The sequence below is a fragment of the Orbicella faveolata genome, unplaced genomic scaffold (assembly GCF_042242905.1).
Source record: "Orbicella faveolata isolate gen_17 unplaced genomic scaffold, um_ofav_v1 contig_2, whole genome shotgun sequence".
Lineage (NCBI taxonomy): Eukaryota > Metazoa > Cnidaria > Anthozoa > Scleractinia > Merulinidae > Orbicella > Orbicella faveolata.
Genome location: NW_028301547.1, coordinates 18441544 through 18458866, shown reverse-complemented (window position 1 = coordinate 18458866; position 17323 = coordinate 18441544). Strand labels below are relative to the sequence as shown.

Genomic DNA, 17323 nt, shown 5'->3' with positions numbered 1-17323 from the left:
CGAAATGTTCCTTCTAAATAATTCAAGATGCGTATTCAAGAATTCTCAGCTTTTAGCTGCATGGTACTTCCGATCCCAGCCCGTATAAAATAACAAGTTTACAAAGTTAACGGATTAGAACTCGGTCGCGCTTAAATTAAATTGCCTAATTTTGACCGTAATAATTCGGCATCAGATTCCCGGGAAAAACACTACAGTTCACGCTTCGTTAGACTTGCCGTGTAATCTTCCAAATTCTAGAAACGTAAATGAAATATTAGTATGTGTAATAAGATCATGTCTGGTTTCGTTTGAGAAATAATTGGATGAGAAAATTCCAAGGGGTCGGGAAGACCATAGCCAAAATGACGGCCGCTTCTTCGTTTTCGAAGCGTCTGTGAAGAGGATTTAGATAAAGTTTTGAACGACTAGTGGATTTATACTAAAACAATTAGATTATTCACTCTCGATTTCTTTGCGTGATAGAAATCTCGAGCTCATAATCTAATTGTTACTTTCAGGGCTGAATATTACGTAAACATGTTACGCGTTTACTCATTTGTGCACGGGACCATCCAGAAATCGGATAACAGCTTGAAAGGGCACGAGTGAGCTAAACAAAAGAACAAAGGACTCAAACGGATTTGTGTCGGCCCGGCGGTGGAAATCATCCTGGCTAAGTCTTTAATTCCGAGTCGATAACTTTGTGGTGGGTTCTTTGGGGTCATCAAATTTGATCCACATTTTGCACGAGGCTCCAAATCTAAATATACCAGACAATAAATACCGACAAGGGATTATCAAGAATAAACTCTTGATATCGAAAACAGATTGAATAGGAATTTGTTACGCCGTTTTGAAAACGCGTTTCTTGTTTTCATCACATTAGTATTTCTTCGTGACCTTCGGTATCTTTGACATTGAAAATTTTGAGGTGTTGTTGGAGTATTTTAAATTGCTATTTCGCGACGGAAGTTTTGCAAGATTCCTCGCGAGGTCCTATGCTACAACATACCTATAACACTAAATCCAAATTTCATTATTCCATTTTGAACATGAAGATGATTAACACAGCATGGAAACGCATTACAATCTGGAGACCAGTAGCTCGGGTTCCCTTGGAATCTACCAGAAATTGTGTTGCAACACATAATTCCTTAGATTAGTTTATATAAGCTAGCCCACAGAAAGCGGATACGCGCCCTGGGGAGCGGAAAGACACGTCTATGTTCCTAAGTAGACAACATATGTCCGGTTGTTTAGGTTTAGTTAACGAAACACCTATGACTTCGAAACAACTGGAAACGCTTGTCTATGAACAGTGCTTGCACAAGATTCCTCCTTCTTCCATACTTCTGACTCGTTCTTTACAGTTGTCGAGATTTCACCGGCAGAAGAGACCAAAATCTGTCATGTTGAAGCTCATAGTTAAAGGCATCAGACCAGTACGATGATAGCGTGATCAGGCAGAGTATGATGAGTGCAAGTTGATATCGTGGCTTACAACAGTGTCTAAGAAAATTATGGTAAATTTAACTTATGGTATAAAGGGACAGCTGTATGCATAGATCATTAAAAAAAAAAAAACATCAAAGAAAGCGGGCTACAGTTATACATCAAGGTTTGCATTTTTTCCCCTCTTCTTTCCAAGACATTATTGGATAAATATTTTATAAACAAATTGCCGCACACTGCCGTTGATATCACCGTGTGGGTAGTTTCACATAAAAAAATCCTTAGCATTAGTCTGTTTCCCTGTGTGAGCTAGTTGTGTGTCCCGTTCATTTCCTTTTCTTCGATCACCAACTGTGAACAGGAACCCTCCAACTAAGCCACTGAGCTGCTATAGTTATTCTGGGTGGCCTCATACAGTATTAACGGTTTTGGACGCCATTCATTAAAATTGAGTGTATTGTTTAAGTGCAAACAATTGTTCGTAAGAGCCTCGTGAACGTCAAACTTAAGCCGAGAGCAAATTAGTCACGTGATCATAGCTTAAAAGCGCCAAGAGCAAGGCGACGCGTTTATTGACGAACAGTCATTTCTTTACAACGAGCCACTGGCGCCATGAACAATCAGTCTTCGTTAAAAATAATATTTGTCTATACCAATGACCCAGCATCAATCAATTAACACAGCAAGCACATTGCGGAACAATAACTGAACGGTGTGAAAACAAGGTTAGAAGAGTTCGTCCAAACCCGGCATTGTAGACACATCGCCTGCGGCTGACAGTGAAGGTTTGCCAGAGAACACACGTTTGGCGACCTGCAATGACGACATCGACGATTAACAATAAGCCGATCTTTGAAACCTCTGGTCACTGTGGGTGGGGTGGGTGGGGTGAGATGGTGAATGGACCGGTCAGAAATGGATCAAAGCTCGCGCATAAAGGACGGCGCACACTTAGGAACATGGATTGCGGTGATATATTGCGGGGACAACCACCTCCCTGTGTACGTACAGGGCACATGCACCAGGGACAGCACGCAAGCTGGTGCATACGAAGCGAATATTGGTTCATTTCTGTGTTGCAGCGGAGACAGTGTGCCAGAGCAGTGCACACGATGCGACATTGAAAACTGAGGTCATTTTGTCCCTCCTAAAAACGCAAAAAATAAAGTTTCCAAAGCAGAAAAACATCAGAGAGAGAGAGAGAGAGAGAGAGAGAGAGAGAGAGAGAGAGAGAGAGAGAGAGAGAGAGAGAGAGAGAGAGAGAGAGAGAGAGAGAGCGAGTAATAAAAACAAAACCAAGCAGGGATACTTAAAATTGGTAAGACTGGGACTGATTACCAAAGACGACCTTGAAAACTCAGTTTAGACTAAATAAATTTGTAAAGTTTACTCGTAAATTACCTCCTTTAAACTTTCTAAGTTAACAGTTTCGAAGTTGCTGTTTAAAATGGACGTTCTCCCCATGTAACAACTTCTTACACGCGGAATATCTCATTTCAAATGAAGTATTTCTTACCGTCAAGACATCGGTCTTGGTAATAGAATCAACAGCCGTGGCGGCTTCTAGAGGTGATGTGTAACTTCCCTTGGTTGATATCTAATGAGAAAAATCAAAGAGCGACGTGAACAATATCTTTTCGTTTAGGCAGCAGGGATGGTACCCTGGGTACCGGAGGTTTTTCTCTCGCGCGCGGTGGCGCAGTGGTTAGAGCACTCGCGTCGGGCCCAAGACTCTTGGGCCCGGCGTCATAAGTGAGTTGAGTTTGCTATTGGTTCTCATCCTTGCTCCGAGGGTTTTTCTCCGGGTTCTCCGGGTTCTCCGGGTTCTCCGGTTTTCTCCGTCCACAAAAGCTAACACTTTTAAATTTCAATTCGATCTGGAAAGAGTGGACGAAGAGCCTCTCCGTGGAATGTGCCACTGCAACTTCCTATCATTTTTTTAAAAGATTTTTCTTCAAACGGTACTCTTGTAATGCTAGGTTTTTAGGCCACTTTACGACACAACTGCATTCCAAGAGGTAAAAAAACTCACCTGAAAGCCAATGTCCTCAAACATCGTATCCTGACTTTCACTGTTCATAAGAAGATGCGCTTTCATCTGGTTTCTAAGGTAAAAGTAACAACAGCGTAAGTATCTCATTCCAGGGGCCTGTTTCTCGAAAGGCCTGGAAAAGTTTCGGGCCCCCAAAGCCATTTTTAGTTAATCTGTATCTAAAAACAGAGAAATGTAAACGCCTGAAACTTCGTTTATGAAGAGAGCCTCTGTTCATGTTAAGAATATGGGAATAAAACAGCTCTGTAATCTAAAACAAAATCTAAACAAAATCATTCCATCAGGCTTATATTCTTTGCAAGACCTTTTGGTGACCAGACCGAAAACACACTCCTCTTGCTAAACTTACGAGATGTTCTCACAGTAAATAATGTTTATAGACTACTAAGTGCGTACCAATTCTGGTAAACAAACAATTGCTTATACGGCGACTATTCTCTGGGACAATATCCCTACTCATCTTAAAGACCTCAATACCTTCAACTTCTCGAAACATCTGAAACTTTATTTACTGTCTGAACAACATTCCGAAAACAAGTAATATTTCTATATGCTCCTTTTTTCCAATTTTATGTACATATCTCATTCTCTTAATAGCTTTTCTTCTCTTAAATCTCCATAGAAACATAATAACTGGAGGCTGACTAGAAAACCCTTGGTTACTTCAGTCTCCAGACTCAAACAGTACACTGTTTTCTTTGTCTTTAAATTTCACTGATATGAAAACAAAAAAGTAAATAACGTTATTGTTGTTGTTGCTGTAATCATAAGGTTTGAGATTTTGCTACAGCTTTTCGGTGCGAAAACCTTTCGGAACTTTCGATAAACGGGCCCCAGGGCAGAAAGCCTACCATCACAGCAAAACCAATCCCAAAAACATTTTAAAAGGACACTCTTTCACAGTGCACGTGGAGAGTTTCAATAGCTCTCTGCTGATATTTGTTTCCACGCAGACTCACTTTGCTCGTGTGATGTCCTGATCAGAGATGTCTCCCTTTGAAGCTTTGGAAAACTGGCCAACTACAGACTTCATTACCTGCAGGAGATAATTATTTATAAATTATGCTGTCGTAAAGCTTACGGAACACACCTTACTAAAAATCTCCAAGTCTGGTATTAATCTGAAATCAATATGTTCTATCCGTTGTATAATTATAACAATGCATAAATACTATGCAAGCTAATGAAAGCTACTGGAAGACACAACAATCTGCAACCTTTTCAAAATTTGTAACAAATGCACACAAGTCATTCCAGCTGACTCAAGTCTTATCAAGAAAAGACAACAGTTTAGAGGCAGGGCACAGTAGGCCACTGTGCCCTCCACAGGCGTAGGGCTTGGGGGCGGGGCGAGGAGGAGGAGGAGGAGGAGGACGTTGCAGACCCCGAGTTTCGGAAATTGTGACAGCACTTGCGAGTAAGCATTCCAAAAGGTCTCGAGGCTTGTAGGCTGACGCATCGGTTAAATGTGTATCGTGGAAATCCACGATATGGATATTACCTGTATTTCCATTCCAAATTTCCCAACAACAAAACGACAAAAGAATCTAAGCGAACGAAGACCAAGACGTTTTTGTGGTGGCCTTGACAAGAACCGTTTTTACCTTTTTATTGAAGTTTTCGTAGGAGCAATAAATAACTTTTTCTTTTATAAGTTTTCCGATATTATTGGGCTGTCGATCGAGGTCATACAGTATGCGAGGTTCAAAATAACCATTTTGTAATTACAACAGTTTTATTAGACGTGAGAATTGTGAACGTTTGCTTTTACTGCAATTTAAGTGCGTTTGTATCCCGATTTCAACACTCACTTATTTGGGCACTGTGTATTTTTTTTCATTCAAGAAGGTCAAGCAACCTGTATGTCCACGGTGCTTTTCAACAATCACCATTTGGTCTCCAGTTTATCTTTAGACTTCAGGTCGTAGTTTTTTAAAGGGTGGATAACATTATTCACCGCATAAATGGCTGTCCAGTGGATGTGTTGATAAGAAAAACCCACACTATCCACTGGGTAGTAATTCGTTGGATGGACCGCAAAATGTATCCTTGAACAACTGGGGCCAGATGCATTTAAGATTCACATATCAGTAAGAGAGTTCAAATACCTTGGCTACATTTGAAGGTTCTGCAACAACATAAAATCCAAAAAGACCACCATCTGAATAGCTTGCATTAAAAGCTGATGCCTAAAATTCAAAATAAAAACACTGTTACCGAGCAAACGTGTTGTCTCCAAAGCAGTAGTTTGTCACACAACTTTTCTTAAGAGGAAAGATTGTGTGACAAGCCTTAGAACTTCCGTCTGCATAGCGGGCTAATAAATTTGGTCTTTCCATTTACTCTTGCTAATAAAAATGTTACAACTGACACTGAACTTACTGAGAAGGCTCCACCAGCAGATTCAGCGGCAGCCTTAAATAGCCTGGAAATTAAAATGAACAATTTCACTGTCAGCAACAAAGTCACACCACTGAAGTTTTATGTTGTAACGTCAGTGAAGTGAGATATTTTGAGTTGTAAACATCATAATCTTTACTTGGAGGTATAATTTATATTAGTATGTAGCCTAGAAGTGTTTCACAACAGCAAAGTTTGCAAAATATAATAAAGAATAGATCTTTAAAAAAAAAAAAATCAGTAATGTGTAGTTCCAGAAAACATCCATACCTCCCCCACGGAAAGGATTTTTTCTAAGACCCCCCCTCTCCCCTCTGGAAATTCCTATAAAGCTTCACACATTTCTTTAAATTTTTTGGTCTCACAGAACCTCCCACCCCCCAGGAAATTCCAATCCCTTCTGTGGGGGGAGTATGGATATTTTCTGGACCTGCACAATATAGAATTAGGAACATCCGTAAATTAAAGATTAGCACTAATAATTTTGATACAAAAACTACTGGCTGGTTAGGGAGAACATAGATATCAGTACTTCACACAGTTTTTACTTTTTGTGGGGGGGGGGGGGAGGGGGAGGGGACATCTCTATAAAGTCTCTCTTCTTTAAATCCTTGATTTCAAAATGTCAAAGTTTTCAATTTTCACCCAAAAAATTGATGTAAGTGTCTTACAACAACAACAATCTTTATTTGTACCCTCTCTTGTCTTCTAATTACAGAAAATATAGATAATAAAATTAGGGTATTTGAAAAATAGTTAAGAAACAAGTAACACCAGAGCTCCATAGCTTTCATCAGAATGGACACACTTGACAAATTCATGCACAAATTATATAAACAATGTAAGAAAGTAGAGCCATCTTAACATGAGCAATTTCCTTCAACAGTGACCATGAATGACACTTTACATACAGCTGTTTCAAGGAAGGTTGTCCTACAAAAGTGTAAAAGCACATGCGACAATGCCAAAAAGTACTATGGGTAATGGTGGCCAGAGATTGCTTGATTGAAGCTAAAGGCATTTTATCATTACAGAAGGAAACACCACAAACATGTGTATTTACAAATGTATGCTTCTCCTTCCTGAAACACAGTTAACTTCAATCAAGGAACATCAGACTGTTACTACCCATAATATCAATCCGCATTGTCCCGCTCACTTTTACGCTTGTGTGGGACAACCCTTGTTGAAACAGCTATATACCAGGTACCTGTTTGATGCCATGTTGCTTCCCCACTTGATGTAAGGTGTTGCACCAAGAAGTTTCTGTAAATTGGTAACAATAAATTTAATCCATAAACATCAGCTTTCCAATCTTAAAAGGCAGTTCCTCTTTCTGCTAACTTCTTTAAAATTAAAACAGGAGTGTTTTAATAAGTTTCCTCACTCACTCAGAGTGATATTATTGCTCTGGCACATAGCGCAAGAAAGACTTCTAAAGACTTGCTACTCTGTGATCTAACTGAACACAGACATTGCATCAATTATGTGAACCAGTTACAGTGTATGAAGCTCAGTCAATGGAAAACTACAAGTATGTTATGTAAGAATACCACAACTAAAACCAAGATTAATAAACAAACCACTGTTACTAATTTTGGTGCACTTTGACTATCTGTTGATTAGGGCTCAAGAGAGGTTTAGTTACAATGTTTTGCTGTTAAAACTCTCCTGTTGTCAGGGGGATTAGGTTCCAATTAAGAAACATGCTATGTTAGGTAACTATGGAGTATGGGCAAAGTGGTGACAGTTAATTAATTTTGAGCTGATAACTGATTCAGTTTCTTGATGCAAATAATGAGAGGCATTTTTCCTGGAGACAAGCAATGTTTTCATATTGTATGACAGAGTTTCAGTGACAACCTTTTTGCATACATCCTTTATATCACAAATGACTGATAACCATGTGTAAAAGGGATGAGCAAGGAAGTATGTTTTTACGTCTTACAAAGATTTGATATCATAGTACAAACAAGCAAATTAATCCTCACCTGATAAACAGAGAATGTAAGAAGATCTTTGCTTCCTAAGCTGAAAAAGTCAATAGGTCTGAGGTAAGCTTGTTTGTTGTTTTCTTCCTATCGTTTTTCTCCTTTTTTGTCAATAATAAAATCGTAAGCTTTGTCAAAAACTACCGCAGAACCCCAGAGGACATCTAAGCCCAAACACCAATCAATGGGCTTACATGTAGTATTTTCACAATCCACACTATTGCACCAGCCCACATTTAGAACAAATCATGTTTGGGAATGCACCAGGCTGTATGGCTGGGATTAGAGAAGTGCTGAATGCCTCATCATTCTAGGAGGTCTACTAATAGGCTTACCCAGAAAATTGATAGCAAACTTTAAGCATCCAAGTGTGTTTTCTGTGGTTTTAATGTCATATTTATTGAAAAATTTCAAAATTTGCCAAAACAAAAGAGAAACAATAATTTTCTCCACAGTGAGTGGCTAAAAGCCAGGGAAACTGACATAAACAGTTACTTACCTAGCTCCCTCTGTTGCCAGAACTGCATGAACAAGAGGGCCAGCCCTAAAATTCATCACCTCTCCTGCATTCAAAAAAGATTTTACAAAAAAAGTCAGTATGGTTTTGAATCATCGCTTTCTCATTAGCAGCCAATAAGCGAAAAAACTGCCAACTTTAGATAAACAAGGAAATAAAAGGAGCTAGATAAGATACATGCATGTACAACTGAAAAATCATGATCATCAAAATTGTCAACATTGTCTCTATAAAATGACTCCAATTAGCCTTGAATACTTTAAGGTAGAAAACTTTAACCTACCGAAAGACCTTTCTGTGTCTTCTTGGATAGAAACTTTCACTCTAACAGTGACTTAAAGCTCTATCCAGGGATACAAAAGTGGATACTGACAACCACACTTTAATTTGTTGGTACACCCAAAAACTGTTCTTGGGGAAACCTTTCAGACATGCTGGGGGAAAACTATGTGGATATACAATGTAAATCAAACTCATTAGTGGATTCTAACTCAGTTGGTAGATCACCACCACAGGATTGGATCTTGTAGAAGGCACAGTTAAAATGTATAGTATTTCTCTGGAATATCTTTACTCCATAAGTTCACAGAAATTGACTATGCATTACCTCCATGGTACTTTGAAGCTTCTTTAGCAGCAGCTTCACCCTTTGGCAGAAAGGAGAATGCTGCTTTGGCCAAGTCTACCAGCTGGCTGTGATCAACACCTGTCCAGAAAAACAGAACCTTTTAGTTCCGTTTTCACAAACAGCTTACACACAAGCACAGTTATTGCCATGTGGCATTCTTGGGTCACAATGTGATAGACATAGACATAGACATAGACATAGACAAAGACAGACATAGACACACATAGACATAGACTTCTCAAACTCATTAATAATTCATCAAGTTAAAACAAAGGAAATTGCAGCCGTGAAGGAAGTTTGGATACCCGCTCTTAATTCGCATAGATTTTGATGATTTTACTTCTCCATTTACTCTTTAGTTTTTGTTTTGATTAAGAAGATATATCAAACTCTCGAGACTGTGTTTTATCCGCTTTCCAAACACCTCGAATTTCGTCAAAAATACTCCGCTGCACGTCCTATTTTCAACTCTCTTCTTGGTGTTTGGATATCCCGATGAAACACTGTCTCTCTTGTTTGATATATTACATAGATATAGACATGGACACAGACATACAAATACAGAACTATATAGAGATAGGCATAGACAGTCATAAACATTACAAAAACAAACAACTTTCTTATTTGAATTTACTGGAAACAGACCATGGGTTAAACACAAGCATGTACATGTACAGGTAGCATTAGGGTCTCAGACAAAGACATAGAAATAGCCATAGATATAAACATAAGTAGGAGTTCAAGAAAGAATACATTGTAGAAAAAAACATGATCCTTGAGTAAAACGCACTTGTGCTTATAGCGGAGCTCCGGCGGCCCAAAGGGCCGCCAAGCGGAGCCCCATACTCATATAGGAGAGAAAAGGAAACCCATGAGTTGATTTTCTCATGGTCATCATGGCTAGCGGTATTGCTCGTGGGCACGTACGCACGACGGCGACGACGACGACGACGGAGTCGCGCAACATGGCCACCATACTCCAAATAATAGGTTGACAGAGACATGCAGTCTTGGTTTACCGTGTACTTCTTTGATATTGGACATCCATGTTATGATCAATAGACACCTGTCAAAACAAGGTATCCGCTGACCAGTATCACATGACCATATCGCGGGCTCAAGTTTACAGCCTATAGAGGTCGCGTGTTTTTTTTGAAGTTGACCGCTGACCAAGTGCTGGTTTTCGATTGGATCGCGGGCTCATCTCAGGTTCACTTTTTGAAAACAGGGCAGGATTGTTCGGAAGCCGGTTAACGCTAACCAAGGATTAAAAGTTAACCGAATTATAACTTTTTTTTTCTATACAAATGTTTTTTGGCTGCTTTGTTTTGTGTATATAGTGATTATTAAAACTCAAAACAGAAGACCAAACAATATACAGTAAACCGTGCCGCAAAGCTACAAAACTGAAATCAAAATTCTACCTTTTCCTTGGTTATTTGGCTCTGAACAACGCGGTCCAGGAGCTACGCTTTTAGGCTGGCCTAAATCTATATATTACGGCCTCTGTTGATCCCATTTTCAGAGTAAAATAGCAAAAACAGCATCAAAGGAAAGAACTGCCAACACATTCAAAAGTTGGAAACAGTAACAAGAAAAGTAGCTATTTTAATTGTGCTGCAACTGACATTCTGCTCAAAGCCCACTGAGTAGTCAAGTTTTAGCAATTTACAGCACAATACACACTTGATAGAACTTGATCAGTATTTTAAAACTCACCTACTCCAACAAGAGCCATACGCTGCCCCACGTAAGAGTTTTGGGTATAATCTTTCATCTAAACAACAACAATACGAGCAAGAGTTAATTCACAAAACACTTTGTAACTTACCTCTCTATCTAACAGATTTTTTTAAATTCTACATGTATGCGCCAATAGACAGTGAAGCAATAGGCAATGGTCAGGCATTATCAGGCAACTGATCAAAGATTTTCAGCCAACAGATCATAAGTGTTAGTTCCTTTCTTCTCTTCTAATAAATATACTTTCAACAACAGAAGGTTGCTTTGGTCCTTTTGTTGTTTACAATGTTGTGTCACCAATAACTGGCACAACAGTACAGAAAGACTGCACAGCTGTACAACTCACCAAAAATATGTGGTAAGAGTCATGGACACACAAAGACTTTCCCATTTCCTATTCTGATTTTGCATTGAAACACTATATACTCTACAGCCAAGTGTGAATCAACAATTAGGCTTTTCTCTTTTCAGCTTCAACAACTTCCTGAATATCAGCTAGCATTTTTGACACCTTTTAATTGATCTTGAGTGAAACCTTTGTTCAGATAGAAAACTACATTGGTTGTGACTGTATGGAAATCTTCTCCTGTGTTGTCATCAGGGGTTTCATTAAGGGTTGGGTACTGGGCAATTTGACCGGCTGTGAGGATGATTTTACCCACCTGGTTTGACCATCTAGTGGATAGTTTTTCTTAAAAAGAAGTTCAGTTCAAATAGTTTTGCTTGCATGTGAAAACCAGTTGCCCTCCTGCTGAAAACGTTAATGAAAGCCCTGTTTGTTATTACATGTACATGTAGGTTTTGAGTAAGCTGTCGCTTTGATCTTCACACTCATACCAAACTTAGTGCATTTTAGATGAATTACATGCATATCAACAAAGGGCAAGTTCACCTGTAACATCAAGGGCCTATTGGTCATACTCAGTCATAGCAGGTGCATCTGTTGGATTACAGCCCTTAATGACAGCTATGCTCTCAAATGTTATTGACTGAACCATGTACACGTACCAAATAAGCCCCTTGGCAGTTCTTTGATATTTTATAGTGCAAGTCGATACATTGCTATGGTAACTAGCTTATCATATACAGTAGTCAACACAAGCTCTTACCACATCAGTAGTAAAACTGCCAGTTCTGTGGGGTAAACAGTAAAGGGAATTTCCAAGGGTTCTCCTAAAATTGAAACAAAGTAAAACAGTAATAAGAATTAATGCAAGGAGTCCACTTGGTTCAGAGCCTCACAAACACTAGACAGTTGACAGGCCCTTTGTTTTCTCAAAACATCATTCAAGGAAGGTGTGTTTGAGGCTGAACATTATAAGGACAAAGAGGGGCATTAAAATGGTGAAATCTGAGTCTTGCCAAAATGCTGACTCCCTTGTTTGAAAATCCAAGATGAAGAGTTACATGATTTTACAATCAGAGCGAATGAAAAAAAAAAAAAAAAAGCAAAATGAGACTTGTTGACTCATCATAAAGGCTTCCACGATTTTGAGACGAGATGAAAATTTCCAAAGCCAAGATTGCCAGATACCATTCACCCATTCAGCCCATCCATGGGTGTTTCCTTTAAGGGGGGGGGCCTTAAAGGAAACACCCATGGATGGGCTGCATGGTCAGCAATTTCCAACTAAAATATTAAAGTTCTCCACTAAGATTACAGATGAGCGTGCACATGCATAATCTCAACACAGTCATAACAACAAACAAACAAACCTAAAGGCAACTCTGTGCAGTTCTTCAACAACATCTACACAAAATGAAATGAAAAACAACAATATTTTCATAAACTGCAAGCAGGAAAGGATGAAAAAGGACAAGATTTCTCAAACACAACAAATGTGCAGGATTATTATACAATCCATTTACTGTAAGTGACAACAGATAATGATGCACATACTTATTTGTGGTTGGGAGTCTTTCACTGCAAGATCTAACTTCACACGATTCATTGCACCCTCAAGCTGAAAGATACATGTAATTATAATGAATACAATAATTTTCTACATTCAGCTTATGGTACAACGAAAAGGAAAACATAATATATAAAAAAATTACTTAATTATATAAAAAAGGCAACCCAACCTGATTTCCTAAACATCTGTGATATGTTATAATTAATATTATGCATGTACAGTAGTATTAATCAAAGTGAATTTGTGATACACATGGTACAACTGTAAAACATTTCAAATATTGAAATGATAGTTTTGAATTCCAGTATCATTGAACAGGCAATAGTTCAAGGAGGTAATTTTTTACACGGAAAGGCAGGTAAAGTAGGAAGAAACAGGGATCAAATGCGCAACCATTTTGGTCACTACAGTGGGTTATAAAATTTTGAAACTAAATTAATTTTTTCAAATAGGCTGCCAATTTGACAAAAAATATATTGAATACAAGCATGACAACAACTGCATAGAAGAGTACCTTGAACCAATTTCATTAACTATTATAATTATGTTACTTAACCTGTGACATACACATAATTAATATGTTTCACATCGAAAGCACTTTAATTTTAGCGACCAAAATTTACCTTAAGCAATCATTTTAAACAAGGTGCCTTGTGAAAAAATTGAACTGAAGTACTGAAAAAGGCCAACAACTGTTTAAGACCCTAGTTACTAAACAGACCAGCATGCATATGAACACAGATTGAGTGGATCTTCAGTTCCCTTGTACCCATTCCACCTGGAAAGGCAGTGGTTACAATAACCATTAGGTCACAGAACCTCCCCTACATGAGACTAAGTTTGGTTACAATATTTTTGCAACAATCTCACCTCCCAGCTCAGGAAGGCTGGTCTGTTTACAACATTAGCAAGGTTGTCAATCACCAGTGCTCTGAAAAAAAGATAAAGACAACAAAAAGGATAAGAATAGAGCAAAATAATCAACTAGGGTAATATTGATATACTGATCCACTATGAAATTCTCAGAAGTAATACCTCAAAAGGAATAATATTATAATTATGGCTCATATAATTAATTGACTTTGGATTATGTTAATTACCGGTATTACTGAAAAAAATGTTAAAATATTAACATTTCATGAAAATTAATGTACCCCTTCAAGAAAGTGTGTGCTTAACCTAACCATCACTTCAAGGAAACAACTTCATACACAAGCAAAATGTGCCAAAAGGAGAGTGGGAAGAAATGGATGGGATTCAGAACTGGAACATAGAAAGAACCTCTTTCCCTCTTCTTCTTCAGTTAGTTTCAACTGATCCCCATTTCTCTTCACTCACCCTTTAAGTTCACTATCTGAAAGTGGGACTAATTGTAATCTAACAGTATACATTGTTACTATGCAAAACTCACAAGCCATTACGAAGACACTCTGATGAATAAATGAGATGCTCCCTGTTGCAAGCTGCCCTGTAAATATATGGATGAGAATAAGAAACATTGAAAGTGAAGTATGATCATCGCAGTAAATTTTCCAATTTAAGCAACTGGAAAGAAGAAGCCTGAAAAAAATCAGGGCTTCAACGGGATTCGAACCCGTGACCTCCGCAATACCGGTGCGATGCTCTACCAACTGAGCTATGAAGCCACACATTGGGAGCGAGGTCAATTAATTGAGTTCATATCTTCCCGTGAGTGAAATGATGTGAAGTATATATGAAATAATTCATATTTGAACTGCGGTAGTAGATGAAAGTGAAGTATGATCATCGCAGTAAATTTTCCAATTTAAGCAACTGGAAAGAAGAAGCCTGAAAAAAATCAGGGCTTCAACGGGATTCGAACCCGTGACCTCCGCGATACCGGTGCGATGCTCTACCAACTGAGCTATGAAGCCACACATTGGGAGCGAGGTCAATTAATTGAGTTCATATCTTCCCGTGAGTGAAATGATGTGAAGTATATATGAAATAATTCATATTTGAACTGCGGTAGTAGATGAAAGTGAAGTATGATCATCGCAGTAAATTTTCCAATTTAAGCAACTGGAAAGAAGAAGCCTGAAAAAAATCAGGGCTTCAACGGGATTCGAACCCGTGACCTCCGCAATACCGGTGCGATGCTCTACCAACTGAGCTATGAAGCCACACATTGGGAGCGAGGTCAATTAATTGAGTTCATATCTTCCCGTGAGTGAAATGATGTGAAGTATATATGAAATAATTCATATTTGAACTGCGGTAGTAGATGAAAGTGAAGTATGATCATCGCAGTAAATTTTCCAATTTAAGCAACTGGAAAGAAGAAGCCTGAAAAAAATCAGGGCTTCAACGGGATTCGAACCCGTGACCTCCGCGATACCGGTGCGATGCTCTACCAACTGAGCTATGAAGCCACACATTGGGAGCGAGGTCAATTAATTGAGTTCATATCTTCCCGTGAGTGAAATGATGTGAAGTATATATGAAATAATTCATATTTGAACTGCGGTAGTAGATGAAAGTGAAGTATGATCATCGCAGTAAATTTTCCAATTTAAGCAACTGGAAAGAAGAAGCCTGAAAAAAATCAGGGCTTCAACGGGATTCGAACCCGTGACCTCCGCGATACCGGTGCAATGCTCTACCAACTGAGCTATGAAGCCACACATTGGGAGCGAGGTCAATCAATTGAGTTCATATCTTCCCGTGAGTGAAATGATGTGAAGTATATATGAAATAATTCATATTTGAACTGCGGTAGTAGATGAAAGTGAAGTATGATCATCGCAGTAAATTTTCCAATTTAAGCAACTGGAAAGAAGAAGCCTGAAAAAAATCAGGGCTTCAACGGGATTCGAACCTGTGACCTCCGCGATACCGGTGCGATGCTCTACCAACTGAGCTATGAAGCCACACATTGGGCGCGAGGTCAATTAATTGAGTTCACATCTTCCCGTGAGTGAAATGATGTGAAGTATATATGAAATAATTTCACTCACGGGAAGATATGAACTCAATTAATTGACCTCGCTCCCAATGTGTGGCTTCATAGCTCAGTTGGTAGAGCATCGTACCGGTATCGCGGAGGTCACTGGTTCGAATCCCGTTGAAGCCCTGATTTTTTTTCAGGCTTCTTCTTTCCAGTTGCTTAAATTGGAAAATTTACTGCGATAATCATACTTCACTTTCATCTACTACCGCAGTTCAAATATGAATTATTTCATATATACTTCAGAATAAGAAACATTCATAGCACTGTACCCTCGCTAAACTGAATTTGATTACATATGAACATGTAAGACTTTTGTGAATGCCAGACATGCAAAATAACCAACTGTACCCAGATGACTACTTGATGTAAGATAGTCAACAAGAAGCAATTAAACACACATACTCTAAACTTGCGCCAGTATGTTCTAGCTCTCTTGAAATTCTGAATCCTGTATGGTCCAAGTTACCCTAAAGATACCAAGAAAAGAAAGAGAGCAAGTATCAACAAACATATTCACCTGTTTATAATTTAGCAAACTTAAGAGTTATAGTGTATAAAAAACTACTTTAAGCTCAAAGCAGTATCAACATGCATAAAAGTGACTTGGCTCCTGCAGCTAGCCCATCTTCAAAACCATCTCATTTACTCTCGAGAAATGCAGATCTATACATGTAGCAAAATTAATTGCACTCCTTTACAAATTTACTGTAAGTGAAGACAGTACACTTGACACATACCATAAACGCAGCATTTCGCAAGACGTGGCTAATACCCAGTGTGCTTGGTATTTCATGACGACTGGCAGCATCAATAAATAACCCCACTCTACTCTTAGGAGAATGAGTCTCTAGTGAGGCAACCTTGAGACCGTTTTCTAATGTAGTAACCTGTAAAAGTGTTTTACATTAATAACAAGCAAAGGTTTTGTAACCAGTATACATGACTGAAATTTACATGTACATGCACAGAAAATGCTTGATTTAAAGGATTCATCAAACTATCAACCTCTTTACAAATAAGAAAACAACTATAATGATAATGATGACTGAAATCCCATGAGAAGAGCCTTATAATGGACACTTTCCTAATTTTTGTTTTCTTGCTTCTTAATTCACAAAAGAACCTTTGCTCTCCCCAATACAAGACCCTTGCAAGAGGTTTCAATCGTACTAACTCTTACATCTCAAAGCTCATAATAAGCCTTATATATCGTGCCTAGTTTCACAAACCTGAACACTTTGTGGAGATAGATCAACTCCCTCCGCAGTTTCAGCTTGTAAATCCACTAATGGTTCACTTAGAGGTGAAGCTGCATACGCATACAATCTTTTCTGCAATAATTAAACAGAAATTCGAACTTTACAAACAAATCAAGACCATTTTTGGCATGGAACTAAAGCAATAATATCACAGAGGGGAATTGGAACCGAGAGAGTCAAAGTTATTCTCGGCCTAAATTCTCAAACAAAATAGGACAAGACAAGGAAAAAAGATATTTACTTACCACGGGTGAGGTTCTACAGGTTAAACTCCTCGAAACTGATGGCACACTCCTCCATAAAGGCACCATTTTTACCGGTTTGTCCTCTGTGACTGCTACTGTTCTCAGAAGAGACCGGGCAGTAATAGACCATAATAGTTTTTTTCTTTATCCGCTGATCAGTAGTAAC

General features: G+C 38.6%; 1 protein-coding gene and 2 non-coding genes across 4 annotated transcripts; all 3 read right to left on the bottom strand.

Moving 5' to 3' along the window:
- Positions 1–1970: 1970 nt before the first annotated feature.
- LOC110046590 (cytochrome b-c1 complex subunit 2, mitochondrial-like) lies at positions 1971–17296 on the bottom strand. Of its 2 annotated transcripts, XM_089290083.1 has the most exons (20): positions 17158–17293; positions 16883–16984; positions 16391–16540; positions 16056–16120; positions 14094–14150; positions 13553–13613; positions 12667–12730; positions 12483–12516; positions 11876–11939; positions 10743–10800; positions 9003–9101; positions 8378–8441; positions 7879–7918; positions 7098–7153; positions 5870–5912; positions 5596–5676; positions 4447–4523; positions 3467–3539; positions 2951–3031; positions 1971–2247 (listed from the first exon to the last, which is right to left on the bottom strand). In XM_089290083.1, exons 1-20 carry the CDS (start codon positions 17221–17223, stop codon positions 2161–2163), a joined length of 1422 nt encoding a protein of 473 aa, XP_089146209.1. In that variant the 5' UTR covers positions 17224–17293; the 3' UTR covers positions 1971–2160. The 2 variants fall into 2 exon arrangements, with proteins under 2 accessions (XP_089146209.1, XP_089146208.1); XM_089290082.1 differs by lacking the exon at positions 1971–2247 and having other exon boundaries at positions 2615–3031; positions 17158–17296.
- Trnat-ggu (transfer RNA threonine (anticodon GGU)) lies at positions 14256–14328 on the bottom strand. The gene has a single exon. It is a non-coding gene; the product is annotated as a tRNA-Thr (tRNA).
- Trnat-ggu (transfer RNA threonine (anticodon GGU)) lies at positions 14754–14826 on the bottom strand. Its single transcript has one exon. It is a non-coding gene; the product is annotated as a tRNA-Thr (tRNA).
- Positions 17297–17323: the final 27 nt, after the last annotated feature.

Excerpts from the sequence above, each read along its gene's own strand:
- LOC110046590 (XM_089290082.1), bottom strand. The coding sequence starts at position 17,223 with ATGGTGCCTTTATGGAGGAGTGTGCCATCAGTTTCGAGGAGTTTAACC. Across the intron at positions 5,913-7,097 it reads AGCAACATGGCATCAAACAG|GCTATTTAAGGCTGCCGCTG; the intron begins GTACCTGGTATA and ends TTTAATTTCCAG. Across the intron at positions 3,032-3,466 it reads TTGAGGACATTGGCTTTCAG|ATATCAACCAAGGGAAGTTA; the intron begins GTGAGTTTTTTT and ends TTTTCTCATTAG.